The 27,661-nt window shown below is 42.0% G+C and overlaps 1 protein-coding gene across 1 annotated transcript; it reads left to right on the forward strand.

Moving 5' to 3' along the window:
• Positions 1–27,661, forward strand: LOC306964477 (myelin protein zero-like protein 2). The gene is made up of 5 exons (XM_079558483.1): positions 1–391; positions 21,611–21,780; positions 23,109–23,319; positions 23,690–23,906; positions 26,218–27,661. Exons 1-5 carry the CDS (start codon positions 343–345, stop codon positions 26,372–26,374), a joined length of 804 nt encoding a protein of 267 aa, XP_079414609.1. The 5' UTR covers positions 1–342; the 3' UTR covers positions 26,375–27,661.

Consider the following 27,661-nt stretch of genomic DNA (forward strand, 5'->3'; position numbering starts at 1 on the left):
CGGGTGCCCGTACATCCATGTGGCACTGGTGAGGACTCGAGCATTAGCTGAGTCTCGGCAGTTTTACTCCGCCCGCAGAAGAGGAGGAAGAAAAAAAAAAAAAAAAGTGGAGGGAGGGTTTCTGAAGTCTTTGAAGGCGGTGGCGAGTTGAGACGCGTCTTTTGGAAGGAGTCAAGGTGAAAAGGGACTTCATTTTTTTTTTTCTCTCCTACGAATCTTGTCACGCATAAGGACAATCACGGCACGTTAACTTTTCTTTCCAGGGGGTCCACCGAGGAGTTTGTTCACTCTCCGAGATTTTTTTTCCCCCACTACTCTTCGCTTCTCCTTTTTCATCATCCAATGTGCGCCAGCGGGCTCTGCTTGGTCCTGTTAGGACTCGCAGCTTCAGGTGAGACCCCCTTGTTTGTGTCTATGTGAACCAAGAAAACTCCACAGCCGCGTTTAACACATTACATTACAGTGCATTTTCCCCATGTCAGTGCGTAAAACAGGTATATACAGCACTAGCTAACGTTTATGTGGCTATTTACTCACATATTGAGTTGCAAGACACTGTCACCGTCACAAAAGATCATGCTACAGTTGATTATTATTATTTTTTTTTATCTCAGTATTTTAGTGACTAATGTGGGGTGCCGCGCGTAAATCGGTGCCATGTAACCAAACTTGAAAACGCTGTTATTTTCTTCTTTTTCCCCCCCAACATCCCAAGACTGATCCTATGGGGCAACTCGAGTCAAAACAGGATGTGCACTTAGCCACTTCAAAGTAATAGAGAAATCACTGATTGTCAATCCGTTAATGCTCCTGTGGGACTTTCATCTCGGAGCAGCGTCCTATCGTGCGTCAAAGGGGAAAGCGAACAATATGAGCATGCCCACGTTATATCCCGCTCCGTTCCCGTAATTGTCACGAAACACATAATTTGGACAATGCCTTTTATGAGCGGCATCCTATCCACTTTTCCACGTTGCATTGTTGTGGTTGCCTTCCTGTGCTGCTGTTAAAGCGCGTCCGTGCCTGCTGCTGTTCCTGGGAAAGGGCGCGCAGAGGCCAGCCTTGCTTCCCGTATCAAATTGATGGGAGCCAGTTTCCGTTTGCCATCTGATTAGCGCGTACAATTTCTAATGGATAGCTCTTTACAGCGATAGTGGGGCCTAAATAAATAGACGGTTCAATTGCATTTCAATCAAGGGACGCCTGGATGTTTAACCTTGAAAGAAATCTGTGTCCAGGTCCGGTTAAGTGGATTATATTGATTGCCCGTTCGCTGCCAAAGCATCAAGTTGGGAAGCTGCTTATGTTTAGAGCAGCGTGTGTCCAGAGAGATCAGTCATAAATATAATAACGGGGATAGACTTGGGAGAGTGAAGACAGGGTCCCAGGGTGAAGCTGCTGTCAACTCATCTGTGATTATGTGGCGATTGAGTGATGATGTCAGCTTTACTGTAATAATCTTAGCCACAGTAGCCCTATCAATTCCAGCCCTTTTCAGAAGGAGTCAGCTGAACCGGTGCCATAGTTTCTTTAATCAGAAGTAGTTTTTTTCCCCCCGATACTGGTTCTTTAATGATACTTATTCAACAATAATGTGTGGAAATGTACAATATCGGGTTCATCTCCAATGCCAAGAAATGTGCAACATATGGGAAATCATTTGTGGTAAAAATAAGGGCACATTTTGTTAAAATGGGACAAAAAGAGGGAAAAAAGAGAAAACAAGAAAAAAATGGGGCAAAACCAGAAAAAAATTGGGGGGAAATGGGGTAAACATTAGGTTAAAAAAAAGAAAAGGAAGAAAAGGAAACCAACCAAGTCACTTCCTGTATTGCTGCCCCTGGACCAACACCATCAAAACTTGGATATAAAGGTGTACGTTTTTTTCCTTTTATTTTTTCAATACACTACCGGTATTGAAAAAATAAACCTTTTTCTCGATACCAAACTGGGTATCATTTGACGGTACCCAGCCCTAATAAGAAGTTGCTCTCACAGTTTCATTCAATTGTGTAGCTGCTGAGATTAATGTTTTCTTGAAAGAATGTCGATTTAATCTATATTTTACTTATAATTTATAATATACTTATACTTATTATGATATCACTTAAATACTGTGACTTCTGGCTTTGGGAAGCTCTTCTGCTTTGCATCTCTCAGAAATCCGGCATGCATTACAACTTGGCTCAGCAGTAAATAAATAACAGATGAAGGCAAGTTGGTACAGATCACGCTGAAAGTCATGTGTTGCCTTAACTGTTGCTGTTGGGTGTATGAGGTTGGCATGATTAAGGATTCAGAACATGACCAAACAAGCTTTCTGGTTCTCCAAAGCAAAACCAATTTTATTGCCAACTTAATGAGTGTCTTTCCTTGGTGTGGCTTCTCAACTGTAACAGCAAAGCAGATTCATGTTTTGGGACTGGAGCTTCACTTCCAGAGATGGTTCAAATTCAGTTTTCACATACCCCGCAGACCAACATGTCAAGCCCCAGCAAACCTGTTCAAAGCCACTTAAATCACATGCTTCCTTGTTGCTGCTCTGTTTGAATTTCAGCCGGTTTGCCTTGAACATGCCCCGGTGCACAGGTTGATGTTTTTATGATAAGCGCACCTTGTAGAATATACATGTACAAACTTTTTTTTTTTTTTTACCAAACAACGTACAGTAGACAAATCAAAGACATTGTGCTGGGATTACTAGAGATTGTGCGGCGAAGGGCTCTCTCTGATTGGATGACATGCTAATTAGTGAAATGCACTGACCCAAAACAATCCACGGCTCAATGCAACCATTGTATGTCATTTTTTCCCCCTCCTTGTCACAAGTGATTAGACCGAGCACTAATAAGGTATGTGAGTGCTCTATGCTTTATGCTGGGCCCCCGTCTTTCCTGTTTTTCCAGCACACTCTCACCAGGCCACCAAACCCAATTCTGAAGGTGAGAACGCTTCCCACTCATGAATGTTTCCTCTGAAAAGTAATGGGTTACTCAATGTTGGGGTTTCGATTGTTTTGTTGGTGAGGCTGGCTGGTTTTGTTACTGGATGTTTGGCAATTTCAATAATATCTGGTTTAGTTTCAGTTCCAATTGCTGTGAAATCCGCACCACAATAGAAAACGAAAATCTGTTCAAATGGTTTGTCCTGTTTGAATGTTCGCTTTATGATCACGATGGGTAAAAACAAACTCCCGAGTTGCCATCAAATTCTTTAACTGTGATTCAGTGTCATTCTAGCGAAACAGCTGTTACTTTCTGTAGACTCCTAAGAATCGCTTTAGAGAAACTGGTGGTTCAAGTTGCGTTTTGGCTTTGGATCAATCTATCCTTTTGTAAAGTCACTGACGGGAAAAAACAAAACACAAGCTCCCCTCTGTTTTGTGACAAGTATCTTTATGAACGCTCTCTTTGCAAATGCAGCCAAACAAGAATTCCCACACTCGAACACTACAATGTATACATTTGGTAACATTTGAAGGATATCTCAGCTTTGAAACGGTGGCGCTCACTCGTAGTGTGTTTATCTTTTTGAAATCACGCTTTCAAGTTTGGGCTTGTATGAGAAACAACCTGTTTGCCAAGATTAGCTTTTAATTTTTGGAGAGAATTGTCATTTGTATTTGGCAGTCTTCTTTTTTGTTTCGAATGACTGTATTTTGGAATTATAGTAGATGTGTAGACCTATTGATATTAACAGTAGTGCACTAAGGTTCTTCTTTAGCTAGTTGTTGAGCTACATCACCAAGCGTTTCATTTTATTTTCAAGTTATTTTCTTTCACTTCAGTAATTGTGCTGTGGTCAGTTAAAGCACAGCCTCCAAAATCCCTGTGGTACAAATGAATGGAAAAATTTACTCCGGATCCCAGAGTTAAAGCTCCATTCAATGATTGAACCAAACAAAACAGACAGCCCTGATTGTATGACACAATTTCTTATTCCCCCCCCCCTCAGTTTTGAATGTTTACTCTTTGCTTTGTGCTGAAGTTTCTTGTTCAAACATCGGCCTGACTTCGCCTGCAACACTTCGCTGATACTTCGCTGATGCTTTTGAGCTCTTTGTTTGGGCTTGGTGTGTGCTTGAATACTTAAAGTAGGCCCTTTGTCACTTGTGCACAAAGCCAGCAGGCAATCCCATCAACCGCATACCGCCATGCATCTTAGAGGTGTGTCTGTGGAGCGCACCTGTCCCAAAATATCTAAACAAAAACACACAAATCCGTTTTTCCCCCTAATATTTTTGGTATTAGAAACACTGAAGGGAAAGCTGGGTGTTCAAATCCCGTTTAAGCCAAACACACTCCTTATTTGTAAATCTGGAGAAGGCCACGACAATAGTGAGATGTGCACGAGCTGTATGTTTGAGGGAAAGTGTGCAAAACCTGTATATCCAGACAGGCTGCCATACAAAACATACAGAAAAACATGGGGCGATGCTGCAATAGCACAACGAGGAGGAGGAGGAGGAGGAGGAGGAGGAGGTGTTATGCACGAGGGGAATGAAGGGGCCGTCTATTGTGGTTATTGGATTGTGAAACATGAATCTCTCTCAGTACATACTCCAGAGTAGTTTGGGACCCATGTCGTGTTTTACCAGTTCATGTGACTAGTTTTGTTTCTCGTGACTCTTTAAACTGACTCTTTAGGATCAGTTCATTTCAAATAGATTATATAGATTATAAATATGATCTTGCAGGCAAAATAGAGCAGTTAGAGTTGTTGCTAAATTTTTTAAAGGACCATAAAATCTAAGGTCAATTTCATTTATGGGTCTGGTGTTATTGTATACTGACATTTTAACAGCCAGTCCAGCAGCAGTAACAGCACTTTGGCAGGGATGAGTTTTCGACTTTGAGTTTGGACTTTTGACAAGGAAAATGGGAACTATCCTGTGTCAAAGCATGTTAATAAAAAAGAAAACCTATGGCTGTCAAAGTTAACACTTTAACTTTGATGTTTAATCAAAAAGTAATGAATGCCTTAGGCGTACCTTGATCAATAAAGGACTTTCAACTGTCTCAGAGTGCCTCGGCATGACGTTTTTCTTTCGTTCTACATGTTCTGGTGAGTTTTGTCCTCAAAGAGCACCTGACTGGCAAATCATCAGGACCTACTGATTAACTCACGCCGACCCTGCTTTGTAATGAATGCCTAAATTGGATTAAAGTGATAGTCTGTAAATTTAAATGTTTTACTAATTTAATAGATTGTGTATAATTGACTGCCTCGGCCTGCAATTTGACATCACAAAGGTAACACAAATTAATGATATCTGGCACTGAAATATATTTTTGCTGATCTCAGCAACTAATCAGAATCCCGCCTCACCTCAGGTCTTGTGCGTAACTGCAGCTTCTATATTAAGCTCATGCATGACGGCACTTCGGACCCAAAGTAACAACTTGTGACAGTGACAGTGCAGGATTTTAGAGGCAGTTGTGGTGAATAGGTTTGAACTCATTCTACACATTAGGACATTGCTGGAACATGTAGGGGAGGAAAAGACATCATTTTAACATTTTTCGTCCCTAGTTATTAGTTTGTAAAAAAGTGAAGGCAAAAAAATTGGACAAATGCTAAATATAGCATTTTATGTCAGCCTAGTCTTAATAATGAATATAATAAAATGATAATTACATTAAAATGAACTATAATTAATCGTTATCATCAAATTTCAAGTCTCAGATTTGTTTATAACGATTACTCTACCAAACGTTTAAGTTATCTATTATAGAAAACGCTATCTCAATGGCCGCCGCCTGGGCGCCGCCATGTTTATTTCCCATACCGACTTTGAAGCTAAGCAGGGAAGTGCCTGGTTAGAACTGGGATGGGAGACCGTTCCTCCGATGCTAAGCAGGGAAGGGCCTGGTTAGGACTGGGATGGGAGACCGTTTGGGAACACCAGGAAGCCTGGCGACAGTACTAAAATATTGCCGTAGTTTATAAGAAAGGAGCACGGGTGCATCAAACACTCCAATTGCAGTTTGTTTGAAATTGTCTTTTGCCTTCATTCTTTCACTCATTTGTAGTGGCCATAGTTTTTGGAATGGGTTGGGAACCACTGGTCTACAGCTGAACTGTGTGACGGGTTGGACATTTCTTTGTAATCACTCACAATCTCAGAATATCAAATGTGGAGACTAGCGAGGCCCGGCCAAAGGCCGGGTCTCAGCTAGTTTTTTAAGATCAAATTAAAGTTTAGATCCATCATTATGAGAGAAAAAGGTTTTGCCATGTCGCACCAGCCTTATCCAAACTCAAAGTTCTGTTCGTGCAACTGAATCCTGGATTTTGTTCTATTCGACGTGATTTTGTGTTTCTAATTACTGAGCTTGTTCCTCGCTCTATGCTAATGCTGTCTTGTTTATGCAGCTCTGTTTGTACATTCTAAATGGTTGGCGGCGGAGTTGCTCTGTAAACAGTTTAGACGGCGAATATACGGCAGTCATCGAGTTACACCGATACCTCAGACAGGCCTGTGACATCTGGACTGAATCAGGCTCCGAACAACACAATCTGCTCCACATAATCTACCATGGAATTAATGCAGCACGAACCCCCGAAAATTAGCCTAATGTGTATTCACAAGTACAAGGTTACAGAGGGCTAAGTTTTCTTATCAGGCGGCGTAAGTGCAGAGACAGGTGCGGAGAGATTTCTGATAATTTGTTAAAACAAAGGCATGGAAATACCTCTCAGCTCTCTTTCAACACAAATCTGTTCTCCTGCCAATATAAGATGTGAATGACAACTAAGAACAACAACTGGCTGAGGGGAGGAAAACATTCTGAAACTTAAAAATGCCAAAAAAAACATTAGTAAATCACAGTAATGAGAACGAGTTGAAATCCATACGTTGGCACAGACTTCCGGCTTTGGAGAACTTAAAACTCCAAAACTCTGCCTCCGCCATTACAATTGTTTATGTAATATGGTGAGAGCTTTCCCTTTGAGTCTATACCACATTGGAATCTCATCTATTCAGGCAAACCCCATGAATCAACAGAGCAGCAGATAACAAAGACATTATGAATGGAAATTTAGATTTAGGCATGAATAGGTTTGTAGAGTTTACTCTGTATCTATAGCCTAACTGCATTGCTTAATAATGTATAATTAATTTGTACAGCTTGTCCTAACTGAAACTAACTGTAATGTGCTGCTCGTCTGGAGAAGTAGCAGCTTTACCCAGGTTTGGCGCTGACAACTATAATTATATGACATCCAACACAGCTATTTTACTGGAGTGTTCTGCAAAGAAAGGCCATAGGTGCGGCAGGGAGGGAAACGGTGCTGCGTACAGCGGCGTGTAAAGAAACAAAGAGGCTGTGAAGTTGGAATGACACATTCCTTCTCAGATTTTATGCTCAGATGTCAAGTGTGCGCTGACATATTATCGCATCAAGCGCCTCTTTGTCTGAAATCGAAAAATGTTTCAAACCAAACTCGACTTTTGTCACTTTTTTGGTTACGTTTTCATCCTCGCTATTTTGACACTTTGTTGAAGAAGCTTTTAGATTTGAGTTGAAGCCAAACTGCAGAAAATGTGCTCGGTTCAGGTAGGGGTTAAGAAGAGGTTAAAACAAAACAAACTAATGGCATGGCGGCCGAGTGCACCTCAGCAGGACGGTTGCTGGTTTGATACATGGACTTTGTGGGCCATTCTGGGTGACTCATAGGCTCTTTCCTCAACGGTCATGCCATTCATGTGAAATGTGTTTTCATTAGCACAATAGGGATACATGCGGCACCCGATAAACACACCTTCACAGGCTTTATTAGTCAGTATTGTGAAGGTGGTTTAAAGGCGCAGCGTCCATCAGGGATGCTGCAGCCGAAATCCCTATTGTGCCAACACTCCTACAGCTTTAGGCCCCTCAGGATGCTGTAGACATCCTGAGCACTGTTGTTATTGCTGTATCTTGACTTATATCTTATACCCAATTTAACTCTGATAGCTGCTGTGACATCCATAAAGCGTCATCCCGTGGCCGCCTCTCGTGTCCTTTGACAGTCTTGCACTTTTGTTCTCAACCGCACCTGCCTGATTTCCTGACGCTTCGTGCTTGTCCTGTCATTGGCTCAATCAGCTCCGTAACAGCGGAAATCACAGCTGGACACCCTTCACTCTCTCCCACTCTGTCTCTCTGTCTCTGCTGCCTTGTGATTGCCGGGGCCGCGTTCGAATGAAGTCTGCCCCCTCTTGAGCTGGTAATCCGTTGCTGAAGCTGTTGTGTCAGCACAGCAGTGGGAGTAGGGAGAGGGAGGTTTGATGGATTAAACTCTTATCCCGCGCTCACCCGCCGCACGTTTCCTCTCTCTGGATGCCCGCAGCCTGATAGATTACAGCGGGGCCCGGAGCAAAGTGGAGAAAGTACACATGCTACAAGAAAGGAAGTGTTTCAAAGATGCCCGGTGTCAGTTCAGATCGGAAAGGTCAAGGCAAAGGAGGATTACTTTTGTGGGGTTCTTTGGCGGTGCGGATGTGATGCTGCTGCGAGATACGGTTTATTGATCGGATCAAAGGTGTTCGGCAAAAAGTGTCTATTTCAACCTTACTGTATGATTGAAATGAAGGTGTGGATGGACAATCAGGGTGACAACAACAACAACAATTACATCTTCTGACATAAATGTATCTCATCTTGACTGCACTCCAGTAGTGAAGAGTTTGACTTATTTTGTCCGCTCTTCTCTATGAGCAGCTGCAGAAACAGGATATGATCAGAACAAATCCTTCCTCTGGGAGACGTTAAACTTCCTCCAAATTACAGCGTTGTTTAGACACAGTCGGTGCACTTTTCAATTTTCTGAAATACTTTCAAGAGAAGGAAGTGTCATAAATGAGAATGAAAACGCAACGAAAACGTGACCAAAAAGCGATGAAATAGTGACAAAAATGTGATGAGAACGTAGCAAAGAGCCCACAAAAGAGCGACAAAGCGTGACCAAAATAAAAAACAGTAAAAAGATGTGACAAAAACACAGCAAGAAAAGACGCAAAAGGGTAACAAAAAGTGGCAAAAAAGCGATGAAAAACTGGCAAAAATGCAATGACAAAAATGTAAAAAAAAAAAAAAAAGTGACAACACAGCAACAAAGCAAGGAAAAAGATCTGTTCAGATCAGTGTTGTAGACCTTAGCTTTCAAATGAGGCATTACTCAAGCCTATTGGCTTTAAAGCAATACTTAGTAACTTGTTTACCTTAATAAATCCTTTCTGTAGTCCCTCTGGGGATAATATAAGTATTATGGGGTGATTTCATCTCCCCCTGGTGTCTCTGGCCTGAAACCCACAATTGCAACTTGACTGCCACCGGGTCGAAGCACCAATACACACTAATGGAATCACGAAGAAGCTAGCAGGCTAACGGGCAAAGCTAACGGCAGGCTAGCGCCACTTAAACAGTGTTTACAGCCAGATTTGAGTGGAAAAAAAATCCATTGTGTAATTGGATGTACAATATCCCTCTCCCCCATTCGCCTATTCGCAACTTGCTACAACACCGGCAGCCAGAAACTTTTAGATTTGGGAAAAGCTGAACTGGAGAAAATGCACTCGATTAAGGCAGGGGTTAAGAGGTTAATAATTATTTTGTTATTAAATGTTTACGATTAATAATGAGAACATTTTTCTTCTATTAAGATACACTTTGTAAGTATTTTTTTAAGTGGATAGGATAGTGAAACAATAGTAAGATAAATAGTTGTCTATATCTATAAATACTTCTGTAGTAGCAATAACAGGAGCAGTATTTTTTTTAACTTTTGCTTTAGATACAATGTTGTTGAGTACTTGTGCTTCCAATAACTCTGTCAGGGAAATGTCTGTGCTGTGGGCTTGTCTGGGGATGAGGTCCCGGTGGGAGCCGTCACTGAAAGACAGAAAGCGAGCACCACCTGCCTACAGCCAGCCTTCCTCCGCCCTCCCTGCTCTCCCATCTGTTTATGCGAGGAGCTAACTGTTGAAATGTGCGCAACAGTTTGTCCCAGTTCCTCGAAAGCGAGAATGGAAGGAATCTTTAAGCATTATGTGGTCGTATTTCACTGAAAACGTTCAGGCATCTTTTACTTATTTATTAGGAGGATGGAAAGGTCAAGCTTTAATTGCCATTCCACTGGTGAATAGGACAGAATGTGCGCAGGATAGTTAACCTCAGAGGGAGATCTTGTCTGATGTTGTGCATAGTGATTGTGCACAGTAGTTGTAGTTGCGTAGTTGCGGTGGCGGTAGCTCTGCTGGTGGAGTCATCATGCCCTTAACCCGGCTTGTGTTCCTGCAGACTGATGTATGATTGAGCATTTGGATGGAGTATTTAAACATGAGTGAGATATTAGGTTTTAAATCAGTGGTCTCCAAACATTACCTCTCCAGGACTTTCCAAGGGGCTCCTTTCCACATAAGCTCGATCTCATTTACAGATGCATTTCACTTTGTGTGTCAAATGATTGAGTTATGAACTTGTCGAACACAATCTAAAAACATATAGGTAACTTTAGAAAAGCCTCTCAAAGGAGCTAAATTAATTTTCTTTGTTAGTGTTGAAATCTCATCTTGGCTGTCAATTATACCCTCCACTCGAGGAAAGAGCTCTCTGCCATTTTTATTCACTCTAGCAAAAGAAGCTTACAGGAGAAAAGGATTGGTGTTCTAAAACATGTTGTTGGAATAATAAAAGAACAAACAATTTCCATAATAAAAATCACTACACGATTATTCCTTAAAGCATTTGAAGCTGATGAATGAAACAGATTCTCGTCTCTTGTCTAGTGGCAACTGTTTGAAACTGACATTGCCTTCTGCCAGTGATTTTAGTGCTAACTTGACTTCTATTTACATTATGAAGTCCTTTATAAATCCAATGGCAAATAAAGGACTAAATGCTAGAGAAAATGTCCATGTACCTGTGTTCAAAGTCATCTGAGGTAAGTTCAGTCTATCTGGAGCAGCGGGTGACAGGATAGACAAAATTGTTTATTTAACTTCACATCAGAGATGAGAACCAGAGATTTCAGGAGGAGGGATTTCTTGTAAGGAAACTCCACAAAAGCTACAAAGGTATTTGAGCACTTTGATAATCACATTGTGTATAAAGTAAACAGGACAAGTGGAGTCTGTAAACTGCAGCGATCAGAGCTTCCTTCAGAACAGTGAAATGATAACGATAACAATTTTTAGGCATTTCTGTTTTTATTCTGTCTTGGTTGGAGCACGATATCACTGCGGATGATAGACATGTGTATTCTAACAAAATAAGTGGGAGCAAAGGAAAGTGTTTCATAACCAATTCTCTTGTATCTTCCTGACTGGTGTTTGCATTTCTCCCCATGTTCATGTGTTGTCCCGTGTTTCTAAGGCATGTATTTGTTTGGTGAGTAAGTGACTCTGTAGTGAATAAATATGTTTGTTAAAGGAATAGGCCACCGTCTTTACATACTAAAATATGTTCTTACCTCACTTTAGACGTGTTAATATATCCCCGTCTGGTCTTTGTCCGTGCGCTCTGTCACGCAAACGGAGCACATACGCAGCCTCTCCCACATGTCACATAGCTCCGAAAAAGCTCACGATAGAAGCTACCAAGCTCTTCCACGTGTTCCCTATTTAAATAAAGTTACCTGAAGTATTTTCATGCAAAGTATATTTACACAGAAATGTAACATGTCGATTTTATAAGCAAATAAAAAGGGGGAGTATATTGTGAGGCGTAATGATACGAGGAGCACAGCGTCCGCGTAGTAACTCCTAAATACTTACCCCGCTCACTTCCGTCAATAACCTTTAGGAGTTACTGCGCGGACGTTTTACTCCTCGTATCATTACGCCTCACAATATAGTCCCCCTTTTTATTTGCTTATAAAATCGACATGTTACATTTCTGTGTAAATATACTTCGCATGAAAACACTTCACGTAACTTTATTTAAATAGGGAACACGTGGAAGAGCTTGGTAGCTTCTATCGTGAGCTTTTTCGGAGCTATGTGACATGTGGGAGAGGCTGCGTATGTGCTCCGTTTGCGTGACAGAGCGCACGGACAAAGACCAGACGGGGATATATTGACACGTCTAAAGTGAGGTAAGAACATATTTTAGTATGTAAAAACGGTGGCCTATTCCTTTAAGCATATACAGTGCCTTGTATATGCTTAACAAATATATTCCTTGCCTGGAATGAATGAAATATTGAATGTGTTTCTTATACCTTTTACTCTTATAACACACCATGTCTGTTTAACTTTTATTCACTTTTGCTCATTTCCAGCAACATTTCACAGTTTTGAAATATCTAATTTAAAGTCTTTCATATTTCTACCTCTCTCAGTATTAACTCTGCTCTCTTTGAGGCCCCGCTCTTACATACACTGTTACCTGAACCTGTCGTTCCCAGCCCACTGCAGCGCCAAATGAAAGGCCGTCCTTGTTACAAACTCTATCCTAACCCTGCTCTACGAAAGCTGACACAAAGCAGAGAAGAGGCTCTTTGTGATCCGCTCGCTCTAAGTGTTTCCTGTTAAACAGAGTCCTGTTCCCTCTCGTGTGTGAGCTGTAATGAAGACTGCAGCGGCAGAAACACCACTCAAGGAGCTCCATGTAATAAACCAGATCACACTGCTGCAGAATACATGACTATACAGCAGAGGGAATTCAACACTGCAGAAGAGTCACACTATTATAACTTGTTCTTAAGTTTTTCTGTTGTTGCCTAGGCATATTTGCACTATATTTTTCATTTGAGCTCCAATGCAATGACTCAAACTGCAAGCCCAATCATATAATAATAGAACTGGTTTGGGAACCAACATGACATGATTCGATAAATTGAGTTCACACAGTGTTGGCTGGCGCAGCCACACTCCTCGCTGTGGCATAGGGACAGCATACAGAGGACTCACGTCTGGATGTGCCAGGCTGCACACAGAGTGCAGTTGTGATGTCATTTTATTTTGTTAAATTGTTTGTTGAAGAATTCCTGCTCATTGTGGTCTTATGTGGTTAGAATACAGGTATAATATAATGAAGCAAACATATCTGCAGAAGTGAAGATGAAACATACAGTATCTTTCTAAATGTCGCTCATGTAAAATGTAAAACCTGTGAATGCCCAGTTTTCAAAATTCAGCACTTTTACTTTGAAGACTAGCATGTTTGTCTTTGAGTTTCCATTGTTGCTGACAATAGATCCGTGAAAACCAAGACGGGCTTTGACCCAAATGAGTCCAAAACATAATAGCTCACAGGTCTGAGTAAAACAAGCATAAATGTCCATGGGTAGTGTGTTCAAAAGCATTGAACATTTACAGTCCGGAGTTGGAATAGGCTAGTTGCAGCATATTTTATGATATTAGCAGTTCTTCATACTTGTTCCGTAGGAGAAGTTTATGAAGAAGTAAATATTACTGTTATGCAGTTGCCGAATTTGAACATTTGTGAAATGAATGTTTGCTTGTGTGTTTACAGGAATACTGTTTTGGAATGAATAGTCTGTCCATAGAGAGAGAGATGCTCATGAAGGAAGGAAATACTTTTACACCACAGGGAATTGTTCATGTGCAGCCTACTGCAGATGTACTGGATTACTCCTTTATAGGGTTGCAAGATGAATTACAATTGAATCAAATTTGCAGTATAATGCTAGCAGTTTGCAAATTTTAAAGGCAGTTACAATATTCATGTATGTATTTAAGATTCTCTCAAATGCTCCTATAGTGTTTTAATATGCACTGATTTGTAGTTTCTTTGTTTCCTTGTTAAAGAAAGCTTGCACTCACATCTCAATATTTGTCAGTAAAGTTGAGATAAGATGATTTAATAGAGCTGTTCTAGTTCTCATTCCTTTACAGTGATATGGACAACCACCAAAACTTCATGTACTGCAAAGCCAATAGATTACGCTTCAGCACTGCTTCTGACAGAGGATGAAATATCATATAGGGCTGGGCCAATGCAGTGCAGATTAAATTTTTCCTGGCTATTTGAGCGGGTTTTATATGGTCTTTGGACTCCTGCCAAGCCAAGTAAACCTAATCACTGCTGAGAGGGCTCGGCCTGATTATTTTAGCCTGGACGTATGTGTTTGGCTTCAGATGGACTGCAGAGCGCTGTGTACAAACCCGGTGTCGACAGCTTGAAGTACATTAAAGGTTCGCCAAGTTCACCTTATTGTGATAAATCGGACGTACTGTCGCGAGCTAATGGGAATCCAGCGTGTGTCTGTACCTCTTGGGCTTGTGCCAATCCAGGGTCCTGTGAAAACATGTAACAATGGACAGAAATGTTACAGGCTGGTCTTAAAAGCTCTGTCTGCCACTCTGTAGGAACGGCTGGAGTTTACATAGACAACAGCGTATAGAACCCGTGTATGGGACAGATAAGATACAAACCCAAGCTGATGCAGTGTATTGTGTTCTAAAGGAAAGTTCAAGTGGTCATCCATAGGTCACTCGCTGTGCAGTATGTGTAGAATGAAAAGACACTGCAGAAAATGTGCAGCAACAATGCATGGAAAAAAGTAAAGTAATAAAAGGTGATTCATCATTTTGATAATAAGGATTGTGTTAAGGCTGATATTTTAAGTAATTTATCAACTCTCAAATAGCCTAGTTAAACATTTATTGTTATAGTAAAGGTTTAAATCATAGAAATATATAGAAATATATCTAATAGAGGCATGGGTTTTTCAAAAGCAGATGCCGATATGCACCACTGACGCTGTATTTTTAGAAATGTCTTGTCTATAATCCTGTATATGAAGCTTCTAAACGTGTCGGTGTTGAGCTGTGACAGCAGGGAGCGCTATATCATAGGGCTGATTTATTCAGGACATTCATGTTAAGTACTTCAGAGGGAGCTTGTTTGAAAGATTGATCGCACACACAGATTGTGAAATAGATTCCAAAACGTAAAACGGTAAGTCTCTATCTCTTATGGTTCCAAAATGTAGGTGTACAAACGTATAACAGATTTTCACCATGATGTCTCTCAGCTCTTTCCAATGCAAAAACCAGGAAGTCTCTATCACTTTCGGTTCCAGAGATATCACCCTTTTTAATCGGCCAATATTGATTGAAAATACCCAAATACCAGCGCAATATATTGACCAGCTGGGGCCTACAGAATATGCTACACTTGAGACAAAGAGTCAAGACATATATAAATACTTTGTGACTAGAATCCATCCATCCATCCATCCATCCATCCATCCATCCATCCATCCATCCATCCATCCATCCATCCATCCACCATCCATCCATCCATCCATCCATCCATCCATCCATCCATCCATCCATCCATCCATCCATCCATCCATCCATCCATCCATCCATCCAACCAACCAACCAACCAACCAACCAACCAACCAACCAACCAACCAACCAACCAACCAACCAACCAACCAACCAACCAACCAACCAACCAACCAACCAACCAACCAACCAACCAACCAACCAACCAACCAACCAACCAACCAACCAACCAACCAACCAACCAACCAACCAACCAACCAACCAACCAACCATCATGGGGCAGTTGTTGTAGTTCCTCAAAAATCACATTGCACCACCTCCTATGGACGGCCTGACGATTCTAACCGGGCCCGTTGGTTTCTCATAAGGGACTGCTGAACTGCTCTTTGTCTGACCCGTCACCTAGGGCCTGTTTGCCCTGGGAGACCCTACCAAGGGCACGAAGCCCCCGACAACAGAGCTCCCAGGATCTTTCGGGTGCTCAAACCCCTCCACCACGATAAGGTGGTGGTTCCAGGAGGGGGCGACCAGGATAATGTCATTTTCAAATAGTGCCTGCGAGCTCTCCTGTTCACACTGACATGCTTCCCTTCTAAATTGAACGGCCTCCACAAACATACAGCCTATACATCAAAGGCCGCCCTTCACACTATAGATAAAGCTATCCAAACATCTCACAGCTCCATAAAAGAAAACACATACCACACACTTCCATTCGTTTGAACTGCTGCCCCCTCTCCTAATGACCTCCTGCTAATTGTCCGTGAATGCCTGTGTGTCTCTGTGTCCCGGGACGCTGGGTGTGTCCACCTCTGGCCCGTTCAAAGAGGAAGTCGAAGCATAAACAATGGATGTCTTAACTGTACTTAAGACTTGGAGGCATGACTTGGCAAAGCGAAAACACGCGAACAACATAGTTAAGTTATCGGCTTTTTTTTTTTTTTACAATGTGCACTTAAGAGGTCGCATGATTTCCCTCCATCGCCGAGCACTCAGTCACTCATCTGCTCCGTCGATTCGCTTTGCGTCCATGTTTCTAAATGAGCTGGATTTTCCACTCTCAATGTTATGTAACGGCACATGGCTCCTCCCATCCAATTACGGCGTGCTAACTACTGATTAAGCACCGATCATGTTCCTCGTAGCCGCCGGGAAAAATTAACCAAGTAATTGAAGTGACTGTACAAGTCGCTAAACGTGGCCTTATTTGGGCGATAGCATTAAAGATTGACTAATTTGGAACTGCTGTTAACTGAAGGTGCCTTTTTTTCACTGCCGTTTTAAACATTGATGCAGACTGAATGGATGTGTTGAGAATGTAGCGTGCACACGGAATACTGAATGTGAGGCGGGGGCCCCGGGGAAGCGCTGATATTATGAAGTACTGTGAGTTATTTCATCATGAAATCGCTCACAAAGTACTGCAGGAACATAGTGAAGGTTAAGTGTGAGAGGGGATGTCATCTGTGGCCTGTGGTTAATCGACGACATATTTTAGTGCATTTGTGGGCGTCTCTTGACTGACATCGATTCCCACCGGATAGAAACTGGAAAGAGGTGCTACGAAAACGACATTTTTAATAATCACTCAATCTGTGGCGTTGGGAATTGAATGTTATCCATTTTAAAAGACCTAATGTTCGCTAAAAGCAATTCAATAAGAGTGAAAAGAGGCACGGAGCAAGTGACTAGCAGCTAACAGCTAACAAGACACAACCCTGAGCTCAGTCCGCTGACCTCTTGACCTTGTCATTTTTTTTTTTTTTTTCAACAAAATTTATTGAACATTTTGGTATTTTACTTTTTACAAAATGTCAATTCTGAACTGTTAGATGACAAGAACACCCACTAACCCACCCCCCACACTCCCCAAGCTGAGCACAATTGTGTTGTTCTTACAGGCTTATGATTGTTGTACCAATACATCACTTAAAGGAATAGGCCACCGTTTTTACATACTAAGATATGTTCTTACCTCACTTTAGACGTGTTAATATATCCCCGTCTGGTCTTTGTCCGTGCGCTCTGCCAGGCAAACGGAACACATACGCAGCCTCTACCACATGTCACATAGCTCCGAAAAAGCTCATTATAGAAGCTACCAAGCTCTTCCACGTGTTCCCTATTTAAATAAAGTTACGTGAAGTGTTTTCATGCGAAGTATATTTACACAGAAATGTAACATGTCGATTTTATAAGCAAATAAAGAGGGGGACTATATTGTGAGGCGTAATGATACGAGGAACAAAACGTCTGCGCAGTAACTCCTAAAGGTTATTGACGGAAGTGAGCGGGGGAAGTCTTTAGGAGTTACTGCGCGGACGCTGTGCTCCTCGTATCATTACGCCTCACAATATAGTCCCCCTTTTTATTTGCTTATAAAATCGACACGTTACATTTCTGTGTAAATATACTTCGCATGAAAACACTTCACGTAACTTTATTTAAATAGGGAACACGTGGAAGAGCTTGGTAGCTTCTATCGTGAGCTTTTTCGGAGCTATATGACATGTGGGAGAGGCTGCGTATGTGTTCCGTTTGCAGAGCGCACGGACAAAGACCAGACGGGGATATATTAACACGTCTAAAGTGAGGTAAGAACATATCTTAGTATGTAAAAACGGTGGCCTATTCCTTTAAAAGTAGAAATAAAAAATAAAAAAATAAAATAAAAAAGGGAATCCAATGACAAAGCATATCCGTACAAGCTTGCTTTTCAGTCAACAGAAAAAGAGGTCATTTCCTTATACCTTGTCATTTTTGAGGACAATATATTTCAGTCATGTATTGTAGACACACAAATCCAGATCTGTCTAAGGGACAATTACTGAGTTCTTTCACCTGAGCGTGCGGCAAACGGCACTCATTACGTGCTGCGCTAATCCAGCTCCCATGTTTTAATGAACAGCTTAACCCACTGCTTTCAGCTTTTAATGGATTGACAGGTCATAGAAAAGGTACTGCTTGGAAGATGATTAAAATACTAATCCTCACATCACGTTGGCATACTAATACATTTTTTCTTCGATGTGGTTCCTGGTACGGAGTGTAATTCTTGGTCTATTGATTATTAGAAGTTAAGCCAGTGTCCCTTTATCGTCAGCTTGTGATTGGAGACGATAAAAGTGTGAGTCCAATGAAGTCTTTCCTGTTCGAGGCAAAATTTTGTGTTTTGGGGGAAAATAAACAAATCATTAAGAGTAACAAGCTGCCTGGAAAGGGCTCATCTTGCTCAGTCTATCTGCATATCATTCAGGACAAACTTAATAACTTAGCGTCTTTATAGCAGAGTTATTTACCTGTTGATTTGGCAATATTTCAGTCTTTCATTTGTCCTGTTTCTGACATTTTGTTGTATGCACGGAAGCTGCCACGAACAACGTATTTCTCTTGCTGGGTAACATTGGCTGATGCATTTACCTGTAACTCATGCAAATATTTTTTAATATCTTTAAGCCCAGAACAACAATACAATCTGCTCCATTTATTACCACTGAATTCTTTAATCTCTAAACATTTCCACTGAAGGTCAGATAACAGCCTCGGTTGTTTCTGGATAAACATTTTGCAGCGTGCCCGTGTTGGACTTGGGCTTCACACACTCCTTCCAAGTTTCATCAAGCTCATTTAAGAAGCATTAGTCCGTTAGCGCGCGCCGAGCCCCTCTCATCCTCCACTCACAGGAAGCCCTGTCTGCCCTGATAAGAATGTAACTGCTGCTGAGGAGGCGGGACACTTCCCTGACAAACCACTACACACAAGGAGAAACCCAGCTCGATCGTACTAAAGCCTTACCTGGGTTAGGTATGTTTGGGTGAGACAAGTACTAGCTAAGACATGTTCGAGCTACTTATCTGGTATGATGGTATGATGAAATCTACACTTTACCTTTGGGCTATTCACCACCTCCTTTTGCTTCATCATCGAAGCCAGTACTTTTTAACACAAGGTAGAGAAACAAGATTTCTTTTCTTTAGTTTGAATATAAATCAATACAAATACAAGACAATTTTCTATTTTATCCCACGCTTAGTCTCCATGGGCTTCTGACTGACCATTTATAAAAGCTTCATAGGATTCCTGTCGATACATGGGCTTACTCACTTTGGCTTTTTCTGACTTAATTTTATTACAACAGATGAAGTCTGAAGTGATGTACTCAACCCCCTGAAACAGGGGTTGACAAGTTTGCTTTATGGCAGGCAGATTTTCTTCCTTGCCAAAAGACAAGGAACAAATCCTATGTCGAACATCAATTATAACCTAACAGGGGAGTTTGAGAGAGTTTTATTTGAAGAGATATTTCATTATGTGTGTAATGATAAATCTCTAACTCATCTTGGGGGTCACAGGGTTTATGCTAGAGTGCCAGATCTGTCCACCGGGCCTCACATTGCTTACCCCTGAAAAAAGATAAAGAAACCCTGTTACCTCTGTCCTATATTTAACTCCAGCTCCTGGTTTCAAAGTCCACAGTTTGTCTGATGGAGCGTGCCAGTAATGTTAGTAAAAGACTTGGCTGCTGTGAGGACAGTGTGTCTCTGCTGACTAACAGTCTGCTGCACGTTTGGCAGTGACTTTAATAGGTCTGGACACGGCTTATAATATTATTAGACAGAGCTCTCTACGGACAGTCAGGTGACACACACACTGGCGCTCAGTGTGTGATCAATGCCCTTTCTCCCTTAGACAGCGTAAATTGTGGGCTAATTATACTTTTATTGCTGCTATTTTAAGAACAAGCGGTAATTGAATGGTTTTCTGCCAGTTTTTAAGCGCTTTTATGGCCGCCTCTTCTGCTTCAAAGCAAAGCGCTGCAAGAATACTGAGAATGTGATCATAATTCTATCAGTACGTTTCAAGGGGAAGAACCCCCTCCTGTTAGGCATGTGCACAAAATGACTCGACTTTGGACCACCATGGGGAGGCTCGGGCCCCGCCATCTCTTGACCTGCCGTTGCACTTCCAGACACGAGCTATAAAGGCTGTTGATGATCGTCCTGAACGTCAGTAATACCTGAGGTGGTCTTGATTCACTGCCAGACTGTAATTCAGCGCTAACCATGACACCTCCCTCCCCTTCCCCCGTGCACATGAGGCAGTACGTCTTTGCTTTCGTCTGTGTGCCCGTTCTGTGAAGCCCAATCCATCACGACAGAGAAAGGCCAAAGCGCTGCCAATATCCCCGTCTGCTCCTGCGCTCCTTTCATTTCCCACCTAATAGTTCCTCCACGTACTGTAAAGATTGATATAGTCCGTGGCCCAGTAATACACAGCGGTCCACAAATCCAGCTAAAGCGACGGTATTTCATGTTGTCACCTATTTGGCTGAAGTCGATGGCTTCTCCGAGAGGTGCAAATCCGCTCATTGTGGAAGTTTAGCGCTGTGGCATTTGGTTTGTCACTCATTGTAGTTTGATAACATGCCTCTGGTAAGAAATATCAATATCGTGGAATAAAAAGTGCACTGCGATTTGTCAGTTGAGCTCGACAGTCCCAGTTCCGGTAGTGAAAGTGCCACCAGGAAAGCCTCACTTTATTCAGTTGTTCCTACTTCTCTAACTCATGACACAAAGTACTAACACGCTGCAATAAACGCGTCTTTTATTACATGCACATGGGGTTTGTTGCACTCTATTCGAGCTGGGGAGAAGGTTGAAAAAAAGAAAGAAAAAGCTTTGAACATTTTAATACATAAAATAATTACCATGCTTAGTTTTATATGTTGCTTCACTCTTGCAAGGTAATCAAACACAAACGAGCTATTCTTGTTGCTCGGATAATTACGCCCTGCCGTGAATGGACAGTCAATTATGGAAAACACATTCCTGACATTTAACACGCTGTATATTGGGCACCTTGTTGAAATGACTTAGTGATTTTTGCTGCTGAGGCGCTGGCTCTGCGGAGGCAGAGGCAGGTCACTGGGTGCAGCGCGCACAATCTCTATGCGAGAAAACTTTAATGATGACAAATCTATACGCCGCGCCGTTTCTGCCTATGTGGTATGCATCGGCCAGCGGTATATGCGGACGTATACATATATAATATAAATAATAAAATGTATACATACATACATGCACTGGATATAGGCATGTAAAAATAATCCACTGCTCTCACAGTTGTGCTTTAATTAAACATCCAATAAAGTTGTGTTTGTGAAAGCTCTCCTTGCCATCCAGGAGTCTTCCATAATAATTAATTTTTCAAAGTTGTCAACTGGACTGGGCTGATTGCTGAGGTCTGTTGTAAATTCCATTCACTACCCATAATGCGGAAAGTGACAGCTTCCATGCACTGTGATATTTATTTCGATATTTGAAGAATAATGATTTAATGATTTTCTTTGTGTGTTTGTTACAGGGCTGCTACAGGTGCGTGGGATCCGGATATACACCTCTGGAGACGTGGAGGCGGTGAATGGGACAGATACAAGGCTCAAATGCACCTTTCAGACTTCTGCGCCTATCAACCCGCAAGCACTATCGGTGTCCTGGAGCTTCAGGCCTCTCACAAAGGGGCAAGAAGTCTCAGTGAGTATGATGGGAGATTTTTGGGTAACACTTTAAGGTGCACAAGGCGTGACTACGGTGTAACAAAGATGTGTGTAACTAAGGTGTTGCATTGCATTAAAAGGTTAATGTAATGTTAATGTATGTCTTATAAGCTGACTCATCTATATGCCCTTTGTTTCACACATAGTTATGGCTTGTACTCCTTTGTTACGCTTGTAATTACTTTCTTGAATTTTGTAATTTACCCAATTTTGCTAAGTCCAGAGTTTACCCAAAAATGTTAAAATTGAGGCTCAGCCCAATCGGCAGGGTTATATATTTTATGCTTTGTATCGATACTATTGAATATTGCAACACTATTATTATGCTGATCAGTGACAACATGTATAAATTTGTATTGTCTGTGCTGTATTTTGTTTGGGAAAACTTCCTTTCACTCCGATAATGTCTGTTCTCCATGTTTGCCAACTCTTGACTAGTTTGTAGAAGACATAGCAAAAAAGGCCATGTGCAGCCCACTCACTCTATACCTCTAGGTATCGGTCCATTGGTTTAGTGTGGCATTGAAGAGGAGCACTGTTAAGACTCAATGTTACATTTCTATTGACATATTGTAAAGAAAGACTGGCAGTTGTATGGACTGCTAGTTATGTTGCGTTATGGTTTCATCAATAACTATATGTTTTAGAGAAGGGGTAGTGTGTGTATGTGGGCGGAAAGGTGCTGGGGTTCAAGCTGGAGGCGGAAGGCAGAGAAAAGAAGAGATTTACGGATCCAGAGAGAGAACATGTGACATTAGAAAAAATGGGTGGGAACAATGATAGGAACAGATTAACATATTCAGTTTGTACTTAGAAATGACAACCTTGCCGCCCATTAAATCTATACCTAAGACCAGCCACGGAAAGACTTCAACAGTATACATGCGTGCACCGAGGGATAGATCTGAAACAAACCCTATATCGGCTCAGGGAGCGTCCACCCCCTCAGCTGAAGGAGTGTGAGTCATGATGCTCCCCACAGAGCAGCCCAGACAGTCCTGCATCACTGTGTGCTCAGACATAATGAACAGAGAGGAGAGAAGCAGAAGGCCTGGGCGCGTGTCTGCTTTCTCTGTGTGTGGGCGTGGAGCCGCTCTGTCCTAGTCCTACGTTGGCACCACTTTATGTCCCTGGCAATTAATCTGAGGTAGCGAGAGTGGCCAAAAAAAAACTCAAGTAAGGGATACCTTCCTCAAGTAGAAGCAAAAAAGTAGCCATTTAGATAATTACCTATGTACAACATTTGGTGAGAATACTTCTTACAGAGTAACCGTGCATAAAAGTCCATTTTCTTGACACTTTCAGATTTTCCACTACCAGCAGAAGCCTTACCCGCCCATAGAAGGCGCTTTCAGGAAGCGTGTGGCATGGGCGGGGGACATCATGGGCCGTGATGCCTCAATAATAATCCGAGAGGTGAAATTCACCTACAACGGCACCTACACATGCCAAGTGAAGAATCCCCCCGACGTGCATGGGACAGTGGGGGAGATCAGGCTGCGGGTTGTTACTACAGGTGAGTATAGTTTTAACGTCACTATTGTAATTGCAACAGGTCACTTTGAAGGTTAGAAAATGCATGCAGAAAAAATATCGAGCAGCTTTACACGATCTCCCTGTAAACACCTCCCACCACCTCGCTCTTGCTCCCCTTTGCTGCGCAGCTGTTGCAATAAAGAGGGGAAAAAGAAAAGTCTGTGTGGCTCATATAAGAGTGTATTCATTTCACTAGTTTCATTTCGGGACCAAATTGAGCACTCTAATGTGGTGTTTGTAGACTTATCCTGGCCCATACTCAGAACGCCAATCACTATGGGATAGCGCGTGAAGCATTTTATATTGTTTTATTTTACATTTCAGTTTTTAACACGTGATCTTTCGCACAGCCTCCTTTTCAGAGCTGCTGTACCTGGCCATGGCCGTCGGGTTAGGCATAGCGGCCGTGGTTGTCCTGTTGATCATCATCGCATCGTGCAGGAGATGCAAAAAGAAGCAGCGGCAGAGGATGGAGGGGAACGTCGAAGCGCCCCGAAAAGAGCACAAGGAGCGCAAGGAGCACAAAGAGCACAAAGAGCACAAAGAGCGCAAAGACCCGACGGCGTGGTAAGACCCTGAGCTCATGGACCAGGGGCTAAAGACTCTGGGCTGTTGGGGCTTGTGGTGCTCTAATTTAGGAAGGGGGGGGGGGGGCACTTTTTTTCCACACTCTCCTTCCTCTCAGAGCTTTGAACCCCCCCAGTGTGGCGGTGCTGACGGGCCTCTGTCGTGGAACTGAAGAATGTGTGACTTAAATGTACCTCTGTCAGAGCTTTTATACAATCAATCTTTAAATGTGCCTTTATTTCATGAAAATGTTGGTTTAGCAGTTCATCGCTTCCTGCTCGCCTAAATTGGCCCGACAACATGTTTCCTGTTTCGAGCTCGTGTTTGATGAGAGCAACAATGGTGTTCCTCCACTGTTTACTTCCTTACTAACATAATCCAGCTACAGCATTAAACCACATGTTGGGGACAAGAACAGGGCCTGGCAAACAATAGACTATTTATATAAAAACTTCATTGGCCATTACTCCTGATCTGTGCTGTTCATCAATGAAACAGCAATGGTGAAAAAAAAAAAAAAATGTAGTAAGGAAGTGAGCAGAAAATGTGTGCTCTTTTTTGGGGGATTCCACAAAATGAAACCTTGTCTTTCTTAAGCTTTCCCTCGCACCAAACAACTGAATTTGTAAATCACTCTTTCCATCCATCTGTGTGTCTAAATCAGATGGCACCATTGTACATCTCCGCTGATTCACTACTGAAGTACTAACACTGTGTCTCCGTTTTACTTGCCTGTTATTTTTTGACTGATGTTTCCAAGTCGTTGTCATTGAGCGAATCTAATGGTGAGCACTTGTTGGAAACAGACAACGTCCCACCAGCACAGTGGATGCTATTTAATTGAATGTTCCTTAATAGACTGACTGAACTCTATTGTCTGTTTTGAACAATGCTGCGTTTTTGTGAGAACATCTTCCGCTGGGCATTTGGGACTGGTTTGCTTCTGCCTTGGGTTTTCAGATCTGTCTGCCACAACTGTTTCATTTGAAAGCTTCTGTGTGTTTACTGTGATTTGACTCTTCTCCAAAGCGGTCAAGTCGTCCGAGAATGCAAACTCCTCAGAGATTCAAAAGAAGATGGAGATCTTAAAAATATTTCCTGTAGAGCTTAAGATCTTTGTCTTTTATGTGTCTCCTATTTTGTGAGTCCTGTGCACTCTTTGCATAACTGTTGTCTGCTTGTCCTTTCCATTCTCCCATTTTGTGTAATGTATGCACATACATGGACTTAAATAATTCATGAATGTGCCAGGCATGACTGTTCCACTGTGTTAATGCCAACCCACGCTCAGTAGTTAATGTGTCACGTTTCCAGGAGTTGGATTGTTCTGAAGCTCTGAACATCTCAGACAATGCTAAATAGAGCAAATCGTAGATTACATTACAAGAGTTGACAAGGGATCAAACTCAAAACTTCCACCATCACTGCAAACACTATTGCTACGTTTACAAAAACTGTACATTTCCTGTATTCTTACAGCATTCAAAATTGTTTTTCCTTCTTGATCATTAAATCCACTCGACTTTAGTTTCGCATGTAATATCCGTACAAGTATACATGATTTTTTTTTGCAAATGAGCTTACTGTTTTTTATCTTAAGGTTAACGTCACACAATTTGCCAAAGTTAAAGTATATTTCAGAATGGTTTCACCTCCATTAGGCACTCAGAGCGAGAAATTGCACTTGTGCAGCAACAAAGGTTTTGAAACATCTTGCCTGGCCTGCCAAACTGCATGCTTTTACTTTTACTACAAGATTTTTTCAAAGATATGCAGTCTGGGAGCGAGCGTGATCTCAGTGATTTCCCGGTGGCCGTGATTGACAGACAGGATCAACCAATTAGAGAAACGCTGAATATGGCGCAGGAACAAGCGGCAGGAAGCCTTTTCAAAAACGTCCTTTTTCACGAGGAACGCTTCCAGCTTTTATAATTTCCAGGTGATTTAAAACAGACGAAAGAGCAGAAGAAAGCAGCATATAAGTCGTCACGCCACCATCTTTAATGTTTTTTGGAAGAGTTCGGTGACGGCTTCCATCTCTTTGTACAATGAACCCCCGCCTCTCAGCGATTGGACCGATATTAAATTATTGGCTCCTAGACAGTTCTTTTTTTTGGCCAGGCAATGAAACATCCAGTACGAAGGTTATGAAAATCGTAGTAATGAGAACCTTAAACCAGTCCTATGAAATGGTAAAAGCCAGACACAAACTCTGGGAACGTCACACTTGTCATTACTGAGTCAATTTAAGCTTTTGCACCTGTGCTACCCTCACCCTCCCCTGCTCTGTCTCCTCTGTCCTCACCATTAGCCACCCCTCTCGCGCCGTGCACCTTTACATCTCCCAGACCTCCATCGAGATCGACAGCTCGGACGGAATGATCTCAGACCCCAGCACCGGCGACCCCAGCTCATCCGAGGAGGATGAGAGGAGCTCTGACGAAGAAGAGGAAGACGACTCAGACTGATCAAGAGCGGAGTGGAAAGACTGAGGGATGACAAATGAAGAGACCTGACAGGGAGGTCTGCTGGAGGGAGGCCAAGATGGCACCCACAAAGTCTGCCAAGAGAGGGCTGAGACTCAAAGAAAGCTGAAGACACTGAGTTGATCTGAGGAAAAGGCAAGTCAGGTCAAGCAATGCTGGAGTATCTGTGATTATCAATGAACCGCTTCGAGATTGACCATTGGAACTGAAAGGAAAATGGTCAATTCATATCAATAAATGTTTGAGACGTGCATACTATTGATTGAAGGCTCTCTAGGTCAAAGAGGCCACAAGCCCAAAACCAAGACTTTATTGTACATGATTTCTGAAGATAGATATTTTCAGAATAGACATTTTTGTACCAGAAATAGTCAACAGAATGCAACAATTCTTTACCAGAGATGTGAGAACAATTAAATTTTGAAACAGGAATCGCACCTGCGCCTCTGATATTCGTGGCGTCACAGAGCCTCTGCAGTGTGGATCACAGACTTCAATTATCACTTCAACGTGCGAATACACTTTACACTCATTGGTGCTGAAAACTCACATCACACGTGACACTCACCCTCACACATATACCCTATGATTACAATCAGGCATTCATCTTTATTCTCCCAGTACCAGTGCCAACAAAGCAGTCTGACATCACCTGTCGACAACAGAATGTTCAGACAGTTTGGGTCAAAAAGTGTTGACGAGGTGCTCTGGGTCTGCGACCAATACCAAAGTAACTTAAACCCCAGTGTTTACAAGGACATTATTTCTCAAACATCGACTTGATTTGAAACAAACAGAAAGATTGTACATAAGAAATACTATTTTCAAGAGCAAGCATGAAGCTGTTGATCTTAGTATATGTTGAAAAATGAATTATTGTGTTAAGTAAATCATCATCTTTTGTGTTCTGGCGTCATGGTTTGTCTACGTGTCAGGTTTACTGCAGGATCACGTTTTCTTCGATTTTGTGTCCGCATTCCTTTTGAAATGTGGAGTCGTGGTTATACAAGTCTCAAGGCCATTTGTGAAAAAAAGGAACAGCAAATGGAGGCACTCGCGCTTGTTCGCACAGATCTGAAAACCCACTGGCTGGAAAATGTCCTTGTGTCTTTGAATGCGTCACCTGAACAACTAACAACTGACTGTAAAAATGTATTTCTATTGACACTTTCTTATTGTATGTGCGATGTTTATTGACATCTATTTTTAGTCAATGCCAGAAGTATTTTGCTGTGAGTCACTTTTATACAGTAGACCTTTTGTAAAGTA

This window comes from Gobius niger (genome assembly GCF_951799975.1).
Source record: "Gobius niger genome assembly, chromosome: 1".
Taxonomy (NCBI): domain Eukaryota; kingdom Metazoa; phylum Chordata; class Actinopteri; order Gobiiformes; family Gobiidae; genus Gobius; species Gobius niger.

Excerpts from the sequence above, each read along its gene's own strand:
- LOC306964477 (XM_079558483.1), top strand. The coding sequence starts at position 343 with ATGTGCGCCAGCGGGCTCTGCTTGGTCCTGTTAGGACTCGCAGCTTCA. Across the intron at positions 392-21,610 it reads GTTAGGACTCGCAGCTTCAG|GGCTGCTACAGGTGCGTGGG; the intron begins GTGAGACCCCCT and ends TGTTTGTTACAG. Across the intron at positions 23,320-23,689 it reads GCTGCGGGTTGTTACTACAG|CCTCCTTTTCAGAGCTGCTG; the intron begins GTGAGTATAGTT and ends TCTTTCGCACAG.